Source organism: Formica exsecta, unplaced genomic scaffold (genome assembly GCF_003651465.1).
Source record: "Formica exsecta isolate Colony F162 unplaced genomic scaffold, ASM365146v1 scaffold80, whole genome shotgun sequence".
NCBI lineage: Eukaryota > Metazoa > Arthropoda > Insecta > Hymenoptera > Formicidae > Formica > Formica exsecta.
The window spans coordinates 771,730-794,857 of NW_021853570.1; the positions used below are offsets into that span (position 1 = coordinate 771,730).

The window sequence follows — 23,128 nt, forward strand, 5'->3', positions numbered from 1 at the left end:
ATAATATTAATTTAATTTTAATTTTGTAAGTATCTATTTGTATGTATAGACAGAAAAATTTTAAAATTTTGAGAGCGTTTCTGTATGATGCCATCTTCGTATGAAAATGACAGTTAAAGTTTCTTATTATATATCGATGCAACTTATTATGCTAATAATCAATATAATTATAATCATCTGTTTTAAAAAATAACAATAGCTCGTTTACGTTGTGGACACTTTGAATTGTGCTGAGAAAATTATATCCGCTATTCGATCAGCGTTAAACTCTTTACTGAAAACGTATCGATTGCGTAAAAATGTGCCAAGTAGAGTAACCATAGGATAAAGATGGCGATGGTGCAGGTGGTGGTTCGCTGAGTAATACAGGCCGCGCGTATAATAAGCCAATATAAATGCAAATGTATGTGGGAGTAGGTATATATTTTGTATTTAGCGGCTTAAGTGAAATAACATGGCGAAATTATATGGAGTTATATTATTAAAATAAAATTATGGGATAAATAAACTGTGTGAGATATTCGGTCGAATCGTATATATAATTCGTGTGCATATTCGACTTGCATATAAATAGTATTAAATTAGATTTTAGTTTTCTATTTTGCTCTTTGTGTTATCCTTTATTTATGTCAATCTTCTGTTGGCAATTTCGAACGAATAAAATATTTTTAATATTTTTGTCGTATATATTTATCCATTTCAAAATATTGTATATACTTGTTACTAGAGTAGATGTATGTGTATAATTTGTTATATTATTATAGAGGATTATTCAAAATTTTTTTAATGAATATATAAAAAAATAGGCTCATAATTTCGTGATACAATCTGGAAGAGAATTTCTTTGAAAAAAATACATTAAAATTGCAGAATAAAATATTTAAAATTTTTTGTTTTCGGGAAAATTAAAACCTAATTTCTCCCTCTTCAGAAATCTTAAAAAAATTAATTTTTTCTTTTCTTTTTAAACTTAGATAATTTCAAATAATTTTATATTGTCATACTATATCGTCGAACTTGATAACGGTTTCTAGAATATCAAATAATTAAAATGATATACATTTTATTTAAAAAGAATTTTATTTTACAATTTCGATATATGATAGAAGAGATTTCTTTGTCTCTTCTTGAAAAAAAAGTAGAAACCATTATATATTCTTTTAAGACAAGTTTTGTTTATCTATCAATTGTCGATCATTGATTTTAATTACCGATTTCGATACTCTGCAGAGAATCATGAATCGAAATCTCGCGCGATCGCGTGTCTTGCTTCCAATCGGGGATCCACCGTTACGCGATGAAAATTAAACGAACGTAACTCAATCGATCACGAACCGAACATTGATAGAGGAAGCAGAGTTGTCGATAAGCATCGACCAGCCAAGGAAATTGATTCGAGTCAATGCTAGCTAGGATTCGTAAGCCACGAGCCGATATCAATACACGTTTCGAAAATGACTCGACTCGTCGAGAAGTCAATTTCATTTATCCATACCACGCTCTTCTCATGCTATCCCTATACGCGATTGGTATATACAAGGTGTCTTAGAATCTCCGAACGTTATTTTAACCACGGATTCAGTATCGATTTTTCCTCGATGAAAATGTTGGATGTTCATTTAATAGTCTTTTTTAAAGAGACATGAATATAATTTCAACACGTATAATTTATATATTCTTGAGGCGAAAATCGATCGTTATCTGCATCAGTCGCGTGCCGATCAGAGGCGGTGACGACGCTCGGGAATAAGAAATTACGTCGTAAAAGTTGGCGCGTGCCAAACTTATCCTCCCCGTGATTACAATACGTGTATACACATTTATGCATATGTATGTATATATGTATCTATATTTAGACCGTAGGCAATTGTAGCTAGAAACTGCATCCATATGCATCGCGATTGTAGAAAAAACAACGCTACCGAAATTAAGGCAACGTATACCAAAGTGGAAGGAAAATGTGCTCGCCTTGCAAATGAGTTTAGAACATATTTCGCCTGGTATTGTATTCACGTGAATATGATGGATAGAATTATATTATCTTAGAGGATTATATTGTTTGCCAATAATTTATTTATTATGAACAATTTATATATTGTTTACGAACAATTTTGGGTTCAAAGAACTCTCGGATGACTTCATCAACTACACAATTTCTGATTGCGATATTTAGCTACCTAATTTATTTGGAGAAAATCTTTGGATACGAATAAACTTTATCGCGAATAAGATAATTTTAAATTAATATATATTGCATTACAATACATATTGAAGTCTCGTTATACATAAAATGAATAAAGTGATTTTCCATTAAATTTTTCACTTTATTTATTTGTTTTTTTTCGCATATAAATCTCTCATCTATCGAAAAAAGTAACAGACTTGATATGAAAAAGAGTAATGCATTACGGAATATGCTCTATTGAAAGAACTAAAAATTCTGCTAAGCCATCGAAGTGGAAAGAAAGCCGATCGGAAGGATTTTGCTGCTTTACGGTCTGTAATTTTTTTTATTACTATTGTAAAATGAGACGCGTATTGTGACCAGCTACGCGAAAAAGAATAGCTGTTCCTTCTGCTGATGGCAATCATATGCGTCACACGAGTAAGATTATTCTTGATCTCTTATAGATCTCTCGACGACAGTCTGCTTTTACGAATAGGGAGAGAACAGATCAATGACACGAGAGGATGTTGTCCGAGCCGATTAACGTATTGGAAAATTGATCCGCGCGATTTCGCATACCTACCTACTCGATAGAAACGTTAAGCTTTTGTTATAACGATCTCGAGTATTATTATTTGTAAAATCTTTCTCAACATTTATGAATATGTACTATTACATTTCGTCTTATATGCGTATAAAAAATTTTATTATACTAACTTCTGACATTTATTAAATGCATTTTTGCGAGAAAGTGATTCGTCTTCTCGTAACAGCATTGCTTTAATTTATAGCATATTAAAGAAATAATTAAAAAGGCATTAATGATAGCGATAATAGGAGAAGCATATTTTAGGAGCGCATATTTAACTCTTTATTTAGTCTTTTTTTTTTAATTTATAAACAATGATAATTCTTTTGTAATTAAGAGAAAGTATTCTCTCCTAACAATTTTTTTTTTATTTGATACTTTATCAGATAATATAATTGCAATACGCCCCGTAAATGGTATTACATGTGTGTGTATAAATATATGTTACATATAAAGTGTGTTGTCTCCAACTACAAACTTTTGCGAAGAATTTTATTCCATAAAAATTCTCGACGTCGCACATTTGACATATAAAAGATCATAAAAATGCTTCTTTTACTCTCTCTCTCTATCTCTCTCTCTTTTTTCTCTTTCTCCGATATATGTCCTATAATGCGGTTGCATATATGTAAGTGAAAAAACATAACGTGGAATATCAGAAAGGGAAGAGCACTCTTTGGACTGCCGAGGTGAAGGGACTAGGCAGTCGTAGGTGGATAGAGAAGAAAGGGTCGTGAAATGGAGTGTCGGTGATAGAAAGAGAGAGAGAGAGAGAGAGAATTTGCGGTGGGAGGGAAGCACAGAGATGGAGAATCGGATGCAGAGCCGCTGCTGCTGTGCCACAAAGTAGGCGCGGCGGCGCTTTATCGTCGACTAAAGGCTAAGAGATACTCTCCCTTACACTCTTTTACACGTGCTTCCTGGATATCTTCTCTGCAGCTCTCTCCTTCTTCCTCTTTTTATTCCCATCGCTTATCGTAACAAGTTTCTCTGTCGGCAAGAAGAGATGCGCGGTTCTTATATCGCGTTTCCGTTGTAGATTCTACAGGATATCCCGGTCTTGCTGAATTTTAATTTATACAATAAGATTTCGTCTTGACATTTGCGATATAATTACAAAGATATTTGATGTTGAGAATTGAGACAATGAGAGATGTCATCTCTGAATTTTCGTTACGAAAAGAATCAATCTTAAATTATTAATTTTTAAAGGAGAATTTTATATATATGTATAAAATCTTCATTTCAAAATTAATAATTTAAAATTGATATAATATATATGTGCGTGTGTTGTGTGTATGTTCATATATATATATATATGAGTCATGTGAAAATCGCGTAAAGGTGTGCCAGCGCGAATAATATGTTTATAAATGGTTCATTCGCAAACGTGAGGAATAACGAGATGCAGCGATCGCGCGCAAAGTCCGACACGTATCATGATTCAAATGCATGATCGATCAATCCACGAAGAACATGTTGTTTGCGAATAAGAAACATACTCATCTTGAATATTTTACTTTTGCTATTATTCGCGTTTTCTTTTTCTTAATTTACATTTTACATATTAGTTGTACAATTTTTTTTTTTTTACGTTATACAAGTCAAAACTTATCTCTTTAATATTATTTTTAATTATTAATTTAATAAATAAATTATATATATAAGACATTTTTCACACACAATATCTATTATAAAAATTATATGAATATCATAATTGATGTATGTATGTATGTAATTGTTGATGTGTGTATCTAAATCGATGTAAGCCATTAAACACAAATATTTATACAATAGAGCATTCAAGAATACCTTCAATCGGCACGTAAACATCATTTGTTTATAATGACTCGCTAGTACAAGGTCGCTGAATACTAAAATAAGAGTTATATTACACACAGGACTAAACTTTTATTCAGTTGATTGCTAACCTTTGGCAAAACAAAATCTGAGGAAGAGTCGAAATTCTAGTAATATAATACGGTTATTACTAGAGTTATATAACATTACAAGAGGTATAGTTTACGTATTGTATGCATGAAAATAGCTGTGTCTAACGACTCGTATTAATCTTAACGTCATCGCGTAGATTTTTCTAAAAAAACTAGCCATAGTTTTTTTTTCTATATATTATAATATATCTAACGATTTTTATTAGTTCACGGAACTTTAATGAAACGCCTTTTTTTGTTACAGGTGAGGTAATTGGCCAGCGGTTTCTGGGCAATGAAAGCCACGTGGAGCACTTCAAACTCCTCGAACGTGCGGCAACCTCTATCCTGATTGGTGCCAGGTAATTGTTACATGATTCGATTCTTTCGCCGCGTCGTCCCCTCGTGTGTTACTCATAGGGGCTTACATAAATGGGATAGTCATCGGCTAGACTCTGCTTATTGATGCCACGAGCCCCAAGTGGCCGACGGACCGAGTCATTCATTCGATTACGCATCAGCAGCGCGAGTGACGCAGCATCACGCGTACTAGTAGCAAACAGAGAAGCTGTTTACGCGCTCGATTTATTTGTATTCAAAGACAATGCGATATATCGGGTGAGCTCTCGAGGATTTTTCGGCCAATCTTTTCCCATCAATCATTTTAGTAAAAGTTTCATCGAGTATAATTTCGATTTTTAACATTAATCATCTTGTTAATAGTACGTTTTAAAAGAAAAATTATTCGAAATTAAATTACAAAATATATTATTTGCATCTCTAATATTTAATTTTCGAAGAAAATCTTTATTTTTAGCTATTTATAATTTAGATATTTTATTGGTTCTTTAACGTTTTTATTAAGAAAAAATCGACTCTAAATTGGTCAAAGAATTCACAAAGAAAAGGAATATCTCTTGTTATTGAACCGCTAGCGATTAAATTGATAGAAGACACAAAGAGGATTCTCATTTAAAAATTTGTCTCGTATTTTGAAAAGTGGCGTCTCTCCTTTTGTTGTTCTGTGTTGTGCGTATAACACTTCTCTATTTTCTGATATTATTTTATCAATCTGGTCCAGTAAAACTGCGGGCTTGGAGATCAAAAGCGTATCTTTTTGCGGAATCTGATACAAATGCATGGGCTAATGGAAATTTGATACGGATCAAAAAATAATTCTTTTTTTTTTTTTTACCCGATCATGCTTCCCGCCAACGGTCAGCACAATGTTCCTGAGTCGTAAAATCAATTACATTCGAGATATATAGCGCGGATCTTTTACGACTCCAATTTCGTCCTTTCAATTTTTTCGTTTGATTTATCTTTTCGCACCCTTCATTTCTTTCGCGCGTGCAACTCTATCCGAGAGATTTGGAAATCGTCCAAATAATTTTTACGCTATTCGGAAATTATTTTTAATGCGTTTTCTATTATGAATCCGTCTTGTTTTTTTTTTTTCTGTACCTAATTCTTTATGCCTTATCCGTAATTACTAATGTGCTTACTCGCGTTTCAATCCGAATCGTTGACACGGAGATGCGCGCGAAGCGCAGAGATTACGGGCACACGATTTATGGGTAGGATTTAACGCTCTCGTTTCGTTTTGCAGGAACGCCATTTACAACATAAGTCTGCACGACCTAACGGAGATCGTCGACCAGGTGAGTATAACGCTATATAACCGTTTCCAATACCTAGAGCTCGACAAAGAATGATTTAAATTGGAGGACCGACAGGAAGATTTAAATAGCCTCGCGCTTTTCTAATCTTTTCCCCTTCGGCTGACCATATTTCAAAAATCGTCGCAGTCATCCATAATTTTAAAAGAGCTGCTAACGATATATTCTAGGCTGCTTTTTCTCAAAATACTTTTGAATAAATACAATTCTCTCTCAGAGAAAAAAAGGCGTGCTATTCATATAAATATAATACACACTATTGAGATACAAGATAATGATTATATTTTGTAGCTGATAAAAATAGACTTGTGTCGACGAGGAAAAATGATTTTCAATCTGATCAAATTGATGCGTGATTAATATTTATTTTTCACCAGAGTTTTTTTCGAGATTTCTGTTTACTAGTTCTTTTCACACAAGTCATTGCCTCAATTAGAATTCTACGAAACTATATTGTATGTGTGTATACGTGGAGTGCTCTCTTCAAGACTGCGGAAGCAGAAGTCACAAAAGCGATATTGATCGCGAACGACGCAACTCGCGAAACTCTACTCGAGAAACTGGCACTCGAGAGAACCCGCAGAAAATAGAAGGAGGTTAGTGCGAATGGCGGTGAATCTTGGTGTGGCGTAACGTTGCGAGAGGAGATCGATCGAGAGGAGACAGCCCTCCTCTCTCAGTCCCAATAACACTCCCACCTAAAATAGAATCGTAAAAGTCCACTGCGTGCTCGCCCATATAGCTCGCATCGTATCGCGATCGATTTCGATTTGAAGGATTTAGGTATAATGGAAGACGGCGGGGAAGAACCGTGAAAACTTTCGATATATCGCGAGTCAGTTTAGCTATTCTTAGGGAAGAGGCGTTTCCGGTCAAACCATCATCATTTTCTGCGAATAATCCCTTTATGGGAAATAAAGTGGATCGGTTCGATTCTCATAGAAGGTATACGAGAGATTTATCGAGATCGCAATTTTCAACTTTTTTACATTTCGAATTTTTAACTCGACATTTTTTTTTATGATATAATAGTCAAAAAAATAGATACATATATATTCCTAAAATTATTTTCCTTGATAAGTACGTGACCAATCGAAGATTTATTCTATATCGTTTACTTCCTTTTTACGCGAAATTTTTTTCTGTCGATTCTATAACGATTTATTCCGTAACCTATATAGTTTGCGAATAATTGTGTTACTATCTTCGCAATAAATTATTCGCAGATGAAAGAATAAGCACGATACATTTTTTCCTAAAGTAATTTCTCTGCATGGTATGTTTATGAAAACGCAAGGATAGATTAATCGTCAATTTACGATAACATAATATCGATAAATGAAATCGAACGAATTGCATTATATTGCGAATATCTATGTGAGATAGATTCTGTGAAAATATATACGATGCTATTGAATCCACTTTTTCCATTCGCGTTTGTTTGTGAATATTTTCAGTATGGAAACGCTGACAGAGCTACGCTTACGGTTATCGTAAAAAATTTGAATAAAGAATAATGATATATCGAATATTACATCGACAGACCAATTTGCTGTAAATTGAAAAAGGAACATAAAATTTAACATTAAATTGTTATGAGAGAAATTTGCATTTCATAACAAGATATAATATAAATACATGATATACGTGTATATCGATATTACCTACGCATGTACAATATGTTGATCCAATCGTGGATAAAAATTAATATTAATTAGAAAACGTTAAATTACAGTTACATGTAACCGTATAATATCAAGCACAGGACCTAGATAGATAAGCGAGTTTTTTTTTTATAGTCAAATCGTAATCGCTAATTAAAACGTCTTATAAGTTAGCGGAACAGAATGAGCAGAATCAATTCTAATTAATATTTATATTTGTTGCTCATTTGTTGCTAAAAAGTTGCCAAAGAAAAAAATTTGTTGCTCTGTAAGTTTTAAAAAAAAATGATGTTCCGCTAAAGGAAGATTAAGTTAGCGGAACAATATATATATAGCAACAAAATTGTACATAACAATATTTCGAGAGCAACAAATTCATTACATATATAAGTACCAGATTTAAGCGAGCAACAAATTTTTTTCTGTTGGTTCACTCTTGTAAGTTTGCACGCTGTGCGGCTTTCCGGCATTATTTATACTTATTTTGCAAGCAACAAATTCGGAACTTGCATATTTCGAGAGCAACAAATTCATTACATATATAAGTACCAGATTTAAGCGAGCAACAAATTTTTTTCTGTTGGTTCACTCTTGTAAGTTTGCACGCTGTGCGGCTTTCCGGCATTATTTATACTTATTTTGCAAGCAACAAATTCGGAACTTGCATATTTCGAGAGCAACAAATTCATTACATATATAAGTACCAGATTTAAGCGAGCAACAAATTTTTTTCTGTTGGTTCACTCTTGTAAGTTTGCACGCTGTGCGGCTTTCCGGCATTATTTATACTTATTTTGCAAGCAACAAATTCGGAACTTGCATATTTCGAGAGCAACAAATTCATTACATATATAAGTACCAGATTTAAGCGAGCAACAAATTTTTTTCTTTGGCAACTTTTTAGCAACAAATGAGCAACAAATAAAAATATTAATTAGAATTGATTTTGCTCATTTTGTTCCGCTAACTTATAAGACGTCTAATTAAATAAGAATCACATCTCCATGCAATTTAAAAGTCATCATAACTCGAATAATAATTGTTCTAGAATTCTGATGTTTATTATACATTGAAATACTTTTTTATGCGTTAACGCTTTTTATGTCTTAACGTCTTTGCCTCTGATTTGCATATACGTCCTTGCTAATATAGAGCAAATATTCAGAATTAATAATAAACGATGTAGACTATCGTAGCGCGCGATAAGTTGTTTTGTACTATGTAATATAACATGATTATAGACGCGCTATAATCATTATTCTTTCTAAAACATGGACAGCCCTTTCGTTGTACTTTTGTACAGCACTTCTCGCAATACACGTGTGCATACCACATCAATTATAGTAAATTATTTGATCTTATTTTCATCTAATTAACATTTTTTATCGACGTTTGTATTGTTCTTATGCAGGATATATATGTTTTTTATCAAGTACACTTTCTTTGAACTTATTTCTCATTTATATAAGAAAAAATCGCTAAGGCATCTATAACTTTTATGTTACAAATAATTGAAAAGTTTTTTGAAAACTGAGTTTTGAAAGAACAAATAAATAATAAAGTCATATTCTTTAATTAATTTATTTTGATTCTCAATTATACATAGATACATAATGCTGATAATTAAAATCATAAAATCTCTTAAATTTAATGAGAATTAGCTCGTATTTTAGAGATGAATACTAAAAACTGTGATTAAGCCAAAGATGCAGGGTAAAGTAAATTAACTAGAGTTAAATAGCCAAGTATTTGGCACGATTTTGAAAACTTGATAGCAAGCCGTGCGTTTGGAAGCCTGCCATTTTGATAAACACAATTTTGTTCGGCACGCGGAATGCCTTTTACACAAGAAAGACGGTTGTTGACATCGTAATCCTTCCATTAAAGTTTTCCGCAGGGCTAATTGAGTCTGTAGTCGCTCCCGACTGGGCGTGTAAATTTGCAAATTTAGCTGCTGTCAACTCGAACGAACGAACGTTACATCTGCCTACGATAAGATGAGATAATAAAAGATTCAATCACCTTTAAAGAAGGAAAAAATCTTTTCAAAGTGGGAATCTGCAATTTAAAAAAGACTTGTGCATTTATTTTAACAAGACTCGTGACGAGTATACCTGTAACAGGATATATTTGTATATAACAATTATATTATTTATAATTTCTGAATCAAATAGTAGAGATGGATCTATTTAAATGAATTAAGGGCAGAAATAATTAGTGACATATCGTCGCGAACAAATATGACTTTTCATGACGAATGTTGAGGTGTTTCGGTGAACTCTTACAAAAGCAGGAGTTATTGTCTCATATTGCGAAACACTGCAGCATAGGTATTACAATACTTTGCTAACAGGTAGATTACGCGGGGAGCAATTCGTTTCGACGATATTTAATACGGCGAACGTAAATTTCGGCGAACGGCAGTTCACTTAATTTACGCGTACGCGCAATTTATGTTCGGCCACGAGATACAAGTTCCGGTATTACCGTTGGCGCCAGGAGAGTATATATACTATAAAGAAACTTGGATCATTCCCCGGGAATAAAGGTTCGGCGCGTAAATTTATTCATGATTCATCTAACTTTGCCGGGTACGCTTTTTTCCGCTCGTGAAAGCCGCGTATCTAGAATGCCCGGCTCTCCGGCTAACAAATTTTAAACTAAACTAATACTTATCGGCATCGCACTGATAATTCATAATTTATGTTCGGTAGCTAACGTTCTCTAGCTCCTCGAATCAATATGATATCATTCGCGAAAATGAACGTCTTTCATCGAGATTTCACGATGATATCTCCATTTATTTATGCTACAGTTCTAAACGTGACCATACAGTACGTGTGTGTGAGCCTCATCGAATATATTTTACAGTAAGAAAAAAGAAAAGCAAGGAGCATTCTTTATGAAAATAGCTTTGTATAGAAATGTACGTGGAATTGATATTCAAGCAAAAATGAAGAAAATTGAAAGAACTGAGACAAATCGCGATAATATGGAAAATATAGAAAAGCGCACGTTCTTTTCGCATTCTTTATTATTTATTAAGAATGAAAATCTATTTTTTATGCATATTTGTATGAGCTATTTAAAGCAAGATTGCAACAGTTTGTGATCACGAGAATCGAGACAACTGTATATCTATTGAATCGTTTGACCATTGAATTCGTGAAGATCGGACAATTTATCTAAGCGAAACTCTCTATTATTGTAGAAGTATAGACGTATAAATAGTCTGTACACTACAAAGTAAGATAACTGTATATAATGTACAGAGAATTCTAAAAGTTTGTACGAGTATAGCTTTGGATTTGCATAATTACAATATTTTTGAGATAAAAATTGTTGTACACAAAGCATGAATTTCCTGAAAAATTATAGTTTTGCGATTAATATATATTTCATTGGGGTGTCGTCGACATTTTATTATTATTATTTTTTTTTTTTTTTTTTTGAAATGTTTTTGTGCGATTTTTGCACCGAAAGTTTTTTGTGCGTTACATTAACAAAGCTTGCGACAAAACGCGATAAATGTTTTGGAAATTTCTCTTTATCTGCGTGATATTTGTTAAACACAGCGTTGAAATAAATAGCATTGAATTTGTTCTTGTATAGTCGCACATATACAATTTCATTCAAAATGTCGAAAACATATTCGGTGAAGCTTTTCCTTCCCGGAACAAATCACAATACTTCGATATTTTTTTTTTTTTTTGCAGAAATGTTTTTGTGCGATTTTTGCACCGAAAGTTTTTTGTGCGTTACATTAACAAAGCTTGCGACAAAACGCGATAAATGTTTTGGAAATTTCTCTTTATCTGCGTGATATTTGTTAAACACAGCGTTGAAATAAATAGCATTGAATTTGTTCTTGTATAGTCGCACATATACAATTTCATTCAAAATGTCGAAAACATATTCGGTGAAGCTTTTCCTTCCCGGAACAAATCACAATACTTCGATATTATACGAGATATTTACATTCCTTGAATTTTTGGCATCAATATTTAAATTTGGATGGATAATTAGATATATCGAGAAAGAGGATATTAATTTTTAATTTCGAAGGAATACACAAACGTGACATGATTATTACACACACTAAATTAATTTAGGCACACGTTAATTATTTAAGTGAGCTTATCATGATAATAATGTAATGTATTAACGTACAATAACCTTAGGAATCACAGACCTTGGCTACACCAAATATATCGAAAATCGATTAAATCCAACTCGTGACTTCAGTTAGCCGAGTATAAACTTGAATAACGGATACTCGGCATTTAGGTATAGAGAATACCTGTTTTGCATATTGACAGCGCATCGCAATGGTGCATTAACAGATAATGTAATAATTTCGTGGGATTATTTAGATAAAATTATTTCATTTATATAAAATTATTCCATTTATATATTATTATTCCAAGTTTAAATTTAACTACTTATATATATTTATAAATTAATTATTAGCATTAGTGTGTTTATTAATCTCTTGCATAAATTTTAGAAAATATCAATCTTAATTATTACGTACGCAATTCTCAAGAAATATTAATATTTTCACAGAAAACATCAAATAGCCTCGATGTTTGTAATATTCAAATATGAAAAATATGAGTTAGAGAAAGATATTTTTTCTTTTTATTAAACTAAATAAAATTCAAGTTAACACTTGGGTAACTAAATTCAAATCGGGTTAGATTTTTTCGATATATTTGTGATATATCGTATACAAAATCTGTGATTCTATGATTCTCTGAATCTATGATTCTTGAAGTTATTTTACACATTAATACGTAATATTATTATTACAATAAATTCGCGTGAATAATGAAAATGTCTAGACGGATATTTTTGTAGAAGAGATATATCTACATATTAAATATATTATATACAGACATAAATATATATTAAATTTAGTTTAAATAATATTGGAATAAATGAGACGAATTTTTGCAATTACGACTTTGAGAGATCCGCATTATTTATTTCTTTTTTTCATATATTCTTTATATTCGATTAGATCTTTTTCTTTCCGAGAAAATTAGATAAACTTGGAATTATTTTTCTGCAGAGTGGCTTTTCTTTATTTCTCGTAATAACGTTTCCGTTAATTTAATTTGAGCAAATTTATTATCACGATGTCATATATTTTAATGTTTAAGCACATTTGCGCTTTTATATATAATAATTCACAACTTAGTGCGTATAATGCCTAATGCAACTCGCGCCACGTTGCAAAGTCGACCACCAACTGCAGTCTCTCTATCACCTTCTCCATCTTCCTCTCTTTCCGTCTCTTTACGTATCTCACTCTCTTTCTCTCGTAATTGACAGGAGGAAGAGAGATGACGAGAAAGAGAGAGAGAGAGAGAACGGATCCGAAGTGCCGAGAGTGAGAGGCGGCTCTGACCGGTCATTCACTCTCGGGATGGTCGTGTAAAAACTTGCCGCTCTACCTTCTACACGTTTCTCGCACACACGTATACATGTCGTACGTGTATGTCCTACTACGGAGGCAGGAGATGGACGAACACAGACGACACAGAGATAGTAGGAAGAAAGCGGAGATAGACAGATGCGTAGCGGACCGATGGTGGTCGTTCGCTTCGCTCGCGTTTCGGCCTGCGACAAATCGTCCTACTCGAACTGCAATGTCGCGGATCTGGTTGCTCTCGAGTGCTCTCTGTAAATGTTCACCATGCCGGCTCTGATGGGCCTTGATGACCGTTGATAAAAAAATGTGCGCCCGGATACCGTAAGAAGCGCCTGCATCCGCGCAGAATACGCCGTTATTCTATTATTAGAAACAGCATAACTGCGATATAATAAAAATTCTAAATTTTCTATATTTTCCATAGATTTCAGATTTTGATACCAAGGAATCATTAAATAGATAATTTTTTTACTGTTCCTGCATCTTGAAAAATCGCGTTTCGTTTTTATAGATTTAAAGGAAGATTTATTTTTTTCTTGCTAAAATTATTTTATTTATAATACACAATTTTTTTGCTCCGAATTTTATTTAAGCATGTAATTGTGTTAAATAAAAATAATATTTTATTATATATATAAATAGTTTGGAAAGGGGGGAACTACACTTTACGAAAAATCTTTTATATGAATCTTTTAAAATTCAGAAATCGTTTGTGCCTCGATAAAGTTGCTGCATTTTATCGAAAAATTTGCAGGGGAATATGATCGGTTCAGACCAACTTGTATATCACGGATAGCAGCGTCAAGTAACGTTAACGTGAGATAATTTTTACGTAGCGCATAATTAAGAAGTTACCGTCCGATGTGGAATATTTAGTAGTACACGAGCTGCGCTTAATTGTTCCATCAGCTCGATATCGACGTTATTCAAATTAATCAAAGTAACTATCACGTCGAGCAGCGGCGCGCCGCGGACTATTAATTGGGCGGCTTTTTGTTCGTTAGGTAACGGCTGCAATTTGCGGGGAGGGGGGGGGGGGGGGGGAGGGTTATTCGCCATTGTCGCTCATTAAATTCACCAGGCGCGTACATACCTATTTACTTGGCGTGCAAGAAATATGTCTTCTCTCGCTCCGTGATCTTTTTCTTTTTCATTCTTTCCGTGTCTACGAATTCTGCGGACATTGCTTCATGGTAAAAAGCTAGATGGCCCCATACCTCAGTCGGCGGAACAATAACTCACTATAAGATATTGACTTTCGGGAAATATAGCGAAGACATTTTTAGTGAAGACTTTTATCATCGAGAAAGTAATATTTTTAACTTTTTAACATCGGATATCTTTCGTTTTTTTATTAAAATACAGACGGAGTTACAAAAGACAGATATTTAAGTATATTGTTTCTATCATTGTATTCAACTATTCTCTTCTGTCATTATATTCAAATATTACAAAATACAAAAATTATTTAGAATGTGAAAAATATCTCTTTGCTTATCGTTAGCAGCAATAATTAATTATAACAATGATCGGGCAACAGACTATTTTATAACTTGCAAAAGCGGGTGATATCATGAGTTAAATTTCCTCGAATTAAGTTAAATAAGGATGCAAATTATTACAATTTTTATAAAAATCATAGTTGAATGTAAACATGTATCCCGCAAATTGTCTCGAGAGAAAAATATTTTTGTACTACAATAATTATATAATATGCCAGATTGAATGCTGCAAAGTATTGTATCGCTTGTCTTCTTTTAATGACAGATCTATATTTTTGTTCATGGCTTATATGACTTCTCCGGAGGCCGCATTATTTTCTAAGGAGCCATACGAAACGCCACATAAAAGATCGAACATTAGGGAACTACGGTAAATTTCTGGGCAGGCCATTCAAACTTCTTTTTTCTTCAATAGCGATGGGTGGGCGAATTACAGAGGTAAATGAAACTCGAAAGAGTTATTCGTACAAAAAAAAAGAACAGATCGAGAAATTCTGAAACGTATCGTGCGGAAATATTTATTTAATGTTGATGAATGTTTATTGTATTTGTTAAGTAGAGAATTAAAGAATTAAAATTAAGAATATCTATTAACCAGAAGATTTAAAAATAATTCTAGATAATTAAAAATAATTCCGGGAATGAAAAAATTTCGAAACAATTTCTATTAATCATACATCGTAAATTTCAGAATACATTTGTTCTATTTAGCAAAACATTTTTTAATCTATTTTTTAATGAAAGACTCAAATCACAGTAATTTTATCTGAGACAAAATTTGATAGATAAATCTTTTTTACATCAATCTAATGAAAAGTGCTTTTAAAAATGTATAGGCGGAATAACAATTTGCATTGAGTATCGTACGCTCTTGCACCGCGAGAATTTTAACGAAATTGAAATGATTCGTTCTCCACCTGTGGCATTCGCAAGCTAATGGCTGTTTCATAAAATTTAAAAGTTACAAGTTTCGCGAGGCACGACGAGTTATCGTTGCGTCGGTAACAAACTGTGACTCGGGACATTTCCCGTTCCATAAAACCGTTTAAGTTTTTAAAGTGTAAGGTTCACCTCGCAGTTCTGAGACACTTTTATTAGCGCAACGACTAAATTAGTTTTGTAATCCGTAAGACAGTAAGTTCGAGTTTGTTACTTGAACGATTTAACGGACGACTTTTTACACTGGACAGGAAAAGAAAGATATATCTATTTTACTGGAATAAAAATAAAACAAAAAAATTGTGTTACTTGTGTATAAATATTTTTAAAATTTAAATTTTATAAAGTTTCTTTATTTTTAATCACTTATATGACTTAAACATTAATCGTTTCTAACATGTGTTCTTGTTAAAAAAAAGATTTACTTTAAAATAAAGAATATATATAAAGAGAATTTACAGGTAGTTTGCAATAAGTCTCTGTCAGACATGCTATAATAAAAAAATTTTATATAGTACGTAATAAATATCTATTAATTCAAACACACACACACACACACACACATACACACACATATATATGTTATTATTATTAAAAGTGTAATTAATGATATCGCACGCATCCTGCCAACGAAGGGGAAATTCTTATCGATAGTATATCACATGCAGAACAACCATTGTTTGAGTTGACTATATATGTACATAGGGAGGAACGATATTAAATGTTGATGCCAGCACGTGCTTCGATTCGAAACATATCATCTGGCACAAGACACAATTTAGCCACGTCTTTCTTCGTTTTTCGCACAACCGTAAATACCTCAGACAGCAACGGCTAGTTGAACTCCGCGAGTTCGTATAAAATCTCGAGGGAGAAATTTCACTCAACCTGACAGTATGACTTCTTTCGAGATACACATCTTGGATGGAATAATATGCATTATTTACTTGTTTGAAATAGTGACAGGCTCCGATTGTGTAAAAATCTTCTTTTATGTATAAAGTGTATTTTTATCTTTTTTTTTTTCTCTTAAAATTTACAAAAATTCTTTCACGTAGCTAACATAAATAATTTTTTTTTAAATTTAAGGGGACTTTTAAATGACATATTTTATCATAGGGTTACGTTTACTTAAATCGTCAGAGATCGTTTATATATATATATTTTAATCTAATATATGAGTCTGAAAATAATCAAAATTTTAGAGAATTTAAAAAATTGATTAGTTAAATATTATTTATCTTTTCATAAACGTTACTACTTTTGTCGTTCTCGCGATAAATAAAAGCATTCAATGAATATGATTGCAAACATAAATTATAAATTATAATATAAATTATAAATTATAAATAATTTGATACAAGCATGAAAATATCTTAATATAACACAATTTTGTTCTGACATTTTATATGTTCGACAATTATACAATCACATAAAACATATTTTGCACCATGATTAGATCGAATATTTAGTATTTTTATGACAAACAATTGTATTGTTTGCGTTATAAATTTGTGTGTGTATGTAGAAATGTCAAGAAATTATATTATTCAGATTATCTTTAAATTAAAAATTGTCCCTCGATGCACTGTTAGAGAAATCATATAGAAATCATGTAGAAATTTGTCGTGCAACACGTTGAAATGCGTATAACTCACTTTTATGCTAGCTTTAATTTCTCCCAATGGGAATAGGTAACGTAGTTCTCTCCTTTTCACCGGAGGGACTGCGAAATGATATTTTTCATACCAGCTGATTTTCAAAGAATATTTCGCCACAAGATGACGTAGATTCCATGTCTCTAGAGTCTCTCTTTTCTAGCGTTTCTTTCAATGTACGAAGAGGAGACGTGTGTATATATCTACAAGACTTTCAAGAATGTCTTTTACCACGTAAGTGGTACTTTTCGCAAAATATCCTAATAAACATCATTTACGTTTTTTCTTCTATATATTAATACCTTTAGTAATTAAATTAGCCTATCAATTTCGAAAAAAATATCATTCACGGTATCTATTAATTTCAGCATGATTATGAGAGCAATCATAAAATTTGAATTTTTCGTCGCCAATTTTGACATTTATTGAAATTCGCAGTGTTTAAAAAAGAAAACGCTCTTTCTCTCTCGTTAAAGTGAAATATCATATAAGAAATGCCACTTAGGATATAAACTCTTGTGCAAACCACACTTCTCGCGGATCGCGAGCGACTTCCGACCAAGTTTCCGAAGATTATAAATTGCGAGATTTCTGTTGCCACGGATCGAAAAAACATTTCAACAAGAAGCGGGCCAAAGTTGGGCGCGTTTCGTTCACAAATCGAACTTTCCGGAAACACTGCGGCCGACATCGGGTCGTAACATATACAACTGCCGGCCTTCCGTACCTGAGATAAATCGCTCGCGAAGTTTCCATTTTCATAATCCAAGAGCGATTTGCGGGAGTTTCTCTCGCGTGCACGTTCTACAACATAATTTACGCGGAAAATCCAGATGATCGACCGTTAATTTCGCAACTTCTCGCTCACAACTTGTACCGGAATTAAATCGCTACTGGGTAATACATTAGGTGGTGTGAAAAAAAAACTGGTAAATAAAAGACGTGCATGTTCTCCGCATTTATTTTTTAAAAGGTGCGAGTAATTGAGAAAAATATAAAGTTAAACTGATGTCAAACTCTGAAAATCGAAATCTTCTTGAAATATTAGAGAGATGGAAACCTGGATTTTAATTTTAAAGTTTTGAGAACTGCGACTCGTATATTGAAATCCTGAAAACTTTTGCTACCTTAGCGATTCTTTTCTGGTCAGAAGGATTGACAATATCGATCTTTTCCTAGACTAAAATTATTTTGCGTAAGATTTTTGAGAAAAATATCGTTGAAAATTGGAAGAGTAATAAAATTCTTGCTATTTTATATCGTATGTCACCGAACTTGTCTTCATAAAAGTTATTGATACATATATAGACAGTACAAATTGAAAAAGATGCCATATTCTAAATATATAGCCACTTAAAATAATTTATTAACTTATTGAAAAAGTTGTGTAGAAATATCGAGATCGAGATTTTTTTTTTTTTTAATAGAATTACTTATATTTTTATGCATATTTTAGTAGCTTTTGTGAAGACAAATTTAACATATAAATCTTTAAGATTATTCATATGATTATTTAAATTTCAAAAAGTGCAAAAGCTTTATTAATCTTTTAATTAAACTCGATTTTCTCAACGAAATCTTTCTATAAAAATCTTAATTGAAAGTTTTAATTATATCTTCAGAATTTTGACTTATTACGAATAAAAGCGAATAATATATATGCTCGATAAAAATTAAATATGTGCCATCACATTATCAGTCGAATTATCGACATAGTCGATCAATTTATCAACTGTCTTAATACTTCTTATCTATAATTATTGACGATATATCCGGCTATTGCCCCAGTTATTCGAAACAGCACTTAGCCGCAGGTCGGAAGATAGTGCGAGAAAATTTGATCTGGTTTCGAAAACCTTTAGCTTCCAGAGGGAACTCTGATCGGGGAAGTTTAACGTTTCGAGAAAAGCTTAATATCTTAGTTGGCTCGCCCCCGCAAACGCCGCGTCGCGTTGTTCGAGTACAATTCGGCGTACGAGCGGATTTCGCCGCGGATGAAAACGTCGAGAGCCAACAAGGCGGACGTCTTCGGATATTCCGGCCAGCTATGGAGATACGGTCATTTGCTCCAACTCGATCTGGAAACTCTCATACGCGATCACTTCCATTTACCCGATCGGGGGGCGATGCCCCGGCTGGCGTCTTAGCCGGTACCCTTCCTACTTTCTCTCCCCCCCTCGATCCTCGGCTCCGCTCGTTGCAGCTGATTGCGGTTCGACCTAACGGAAGCTCGATTCGACTTAATACCGTCGCGATAATTTCACGACCTCGGTCTCCTCTTCCGAAGCGAGAAAATAAAAAGAAATGCTTACCTCTTTGTGTGTGAGTGTATCTTCTCTCCTTTCTTCTCACAATGGAAGTCGTTTGGTTCTCTTTTCCTCGTGCCTTTATCTTAATCCGCTACTACTTAGCACTTCTCTCCCCTTTTTTCCTCCTTTTATCACTTTTCTCGAATATATCGATCTTGTCCTTTCTGCTTCGTTCTCTTTTCTCTTTTCGATATGCTGTGCATTAGAGTTTTATTTCTCTTTCATACTATTCATTCTACTCTGGACTCTTTTTTTCCTTCCGCGATATTTCCTTTCATTTCTATGCCTCATTCGGACTTTCATTCTGCTCGAAACGATCGATTCGTGAAGAAGGCTGAAGTTTTGCCCTCGGCGAAAGGCGAAATCGCTAGTGAAGGATTGCCAGAGGTAGCAATACAGGATAATCTGGGGATGAGAGGATTCAAATCGGTAAGAACGTGAATGCTTTTATGTGAAATGCTAAAAATATTACGTTATGCTGAATGACGGTAAATAAAAGTGTATTTGTATCTATACATTAAAAGACACGATGTTAGCTCGAGGTTTTTTTTTTTTTTTTTCTGGTGACGATGAATAGAATCGAGTATTTTTACTTTTATTCCCTACATTTTTTATTTACATGTGGCAAGCGATTAAAACTTTATAAGTAAGGATATATAATTAATTACAAGTTACCATTCGCGAAAGGCTAGACAACTTTTACCAAAAATAAGGAGGATGTTTTTATACAAGAATATATTGTATTTCTTACGTTATATTAACATTGTCATACGATCCAAAAGTTTATACGTTGCCTTTAAATTATGAAATAAAGATGTATATTTACAGATCAAATTAATGATATGCACTCACAGATAATACAAATCCGCAATATCTGAATGTAAATATTTGATAGTCGAATGTAAAACATCATCTTTCGGTAATTAATTAGAATTTGTAATTAAAACTGTCTATTACTAATGGTTATTGTAATTCACCGTTATCTGTTTAACTTATGTATCTATTTTGATAGCTATTTATATTATCGCAGTTATAATTGCGGCTATCTATTCGGATATATTCCCGGAAATAAGTCATTCGAAACAACTCATCCGTACGTTATCAATGGCGATAACGCGAAACAAACATCGGTCACTTCTCGTTATTAATCGAGTTGGATATTTGGTTATCTTAGCGAATTCTGAATACATACTGATTGTGAGTATATAAATAATATCAATGTTACACATACACGCGCAAAGTATAGTTTGTGTCGAACTCACTATGCCAAAAATATATCACGTGTGCAATCGAGCAAGAAGAAAGTTTCTTCCACGACGATATTTTATGGTTTTCCAAAGGATATTACGTTATAATGTTATAAATGATGTATGGTTGCAGGATGAATGCACCGTTTTGTATGATTGAAAAGAAAACTTTTCTCGATCGTTGCATGTTTGATCGATTAGAATTGCGTCTTATAAAGTAATTAAATTATGACATACATTTCTTTCTCTATTTACCATCGCATATATTTTGAGTGAAAAAATTTATATATTCTTATTCATGCTAAGAAAATTGGATATATAACAAGTTTCCAACTGTCAAATATTTTTTTGATACCATCCGTTGTCTAAAAATTGAGATCGATCTTTTTTTTTTATACGCGAAAATATCAAAAAAGTTACTCTGTGCAAGTTTTTAATATTTAACATTATATATAATTTTTAATTATTAAATCTTGAATAACATTTTGCTAAAAAGTTTCAAATTGAAATCAACTGAAGAATGATGTTTAATTATCTATTTGCATTCTACAGTTTAGTTTACTGGTAACAGCTACAGATGCTTTGACGTCGAAAAAAAAATTGACGTTTAAAACAAACTGAAGAGCTTAGAGTTAGAAAATATCTTAAAATTCCAAAAATCTTGAATTTTCATATTTAAAAAAAGATGAATATTATAAATTATTATGTGTGCACATAGTCTTCGACTTGGGACGAGTCTATCCCAAATGTATCGAGGATACATTATATGATGCCATAGGATTACACCGTAACTTTTCACGGAATCAACTAACTTAAAAGAGCTTCGCATGATCAGCGTTACAACACCAGTGTCGATTTATTGTCGCGGTAGCAGTCGCGTGCCATCCATATATTTCCGCTTAACGCACTATCAAAGGGGGAAAAGCGCGGGAGGGAGGGAGGGCGAATTTAATCTATTTATCGCGGCTGCCGACAATCCTCCTCCCTCACTCTGGTCTTTTCTTTTACGTGTATAGGTGCACTCGGGACTTTCCAGCAACTACGAACTTCCTCTGACATTCTCCCACCCTCCGTCACAGGTTGCCTTCAACAATTCTCCCGCTTTTACCCCTCCCTACGTACACACACACACACACACACACACACACATACGCAGAAGCGCATCTCTCGTCTGCCTCGTGTTACTTCATAGCGGCTTGTAACTATGGGCTTCCCTGCCGCCTTCGTGTGTGCTGCAGGCGGCACAATTAGTGCGCGCCATTAGTCAGCAGCAGCCTTTTCCTTCTACATACAAAATTGTGTCTCGGTAAAGGCGCCTCTGTGTCTATTCGAGGGAAGAGAAAGGGTAGATAATAGGTACGGGGCGCAACCCCTTCTCTCTTCGAGGGTGCGAGACGAGGCGTTGGCGTGCTCAAACAAATATTAGCGAGAAGAAAAGAGAGAGAAGGGGGCAGGAGGGAGGGAGGGGGAGGGGCTACTTCGCTCGAAAGTTGCGCTAAAGTATCTTCTTTCGTGACGTTGGATCGTCTTTTGTTATACAGAACCCCCGTATGTGCCGTGCGAATCAATTCCGCGCTTCGTTCCGGGGGTGTCTCGTTGTCAGTATCGGGTTGTCAAGATGTGCTTTTAAAATTTAATTTTGCCAAAGTAGCAGCATCGAACTCTTTATAATCGGAGTTCGGGGAATTTTCGGAATGTTGGCCCAAATATGTGAAATCTTGTTAGGGTCAAATTAAAGCATGCGCGATCTGATATATATTATAACGTGTAACATATACGCTTTTGCTAGTTATAACAGAATTTATTCTCAAATTGATTTCCGTTAAAAACCGTTACCTTGAAACATTTTTTTCTTCCGGAATATAAAAAAAATATAATACAATAAAATGAAAATCTTTTAGTATATAATTAATAAAAATGCACACAAGTTTTTAAAATGGATTTAATATCATATTTATTTTTAACACTTTTCTAAATGATATTTTATAGCGCGGTATATATATATA

The 23,128-nt window shown here is 33.4% G+C and overlaps 1 protein-coding gene across 5 annotated transcripts in view; it reads left to right on the forward strand.

Annotated features, from left to right (window-relative positions):
* The window catches only part of LOC115244245 (semaphorin-1A-like), a 210,755-nt gene that overhangs the window by 121,548 nt on the left and 66,079 nt on the right, over positions 1 to 23,128 (forward strand). For 4 of the 5 annotated variants that reach the window (XM_029821756.1, XM_029821755.1, XM_029821758.1 and 1 more), the window contains 2 exons: positions 4,953 to 5,049; positions 6,297 to 6,348. In XM_029821756.1, coding sequence (XP_029677616.1) covers positions 4,953 to 5,049; positions 6,297 to 6,348 — 149 coding nt within the window. Of the gene's footprint in view, positions 1 to 4,700; positions 4,772 to 4,952; positions 5,050 to 6,296; positions 6,349 to 23,128 lie in introns of those variants that run through there. The other variant, XM_029821759.1, reaches the window with a different exon arrangement.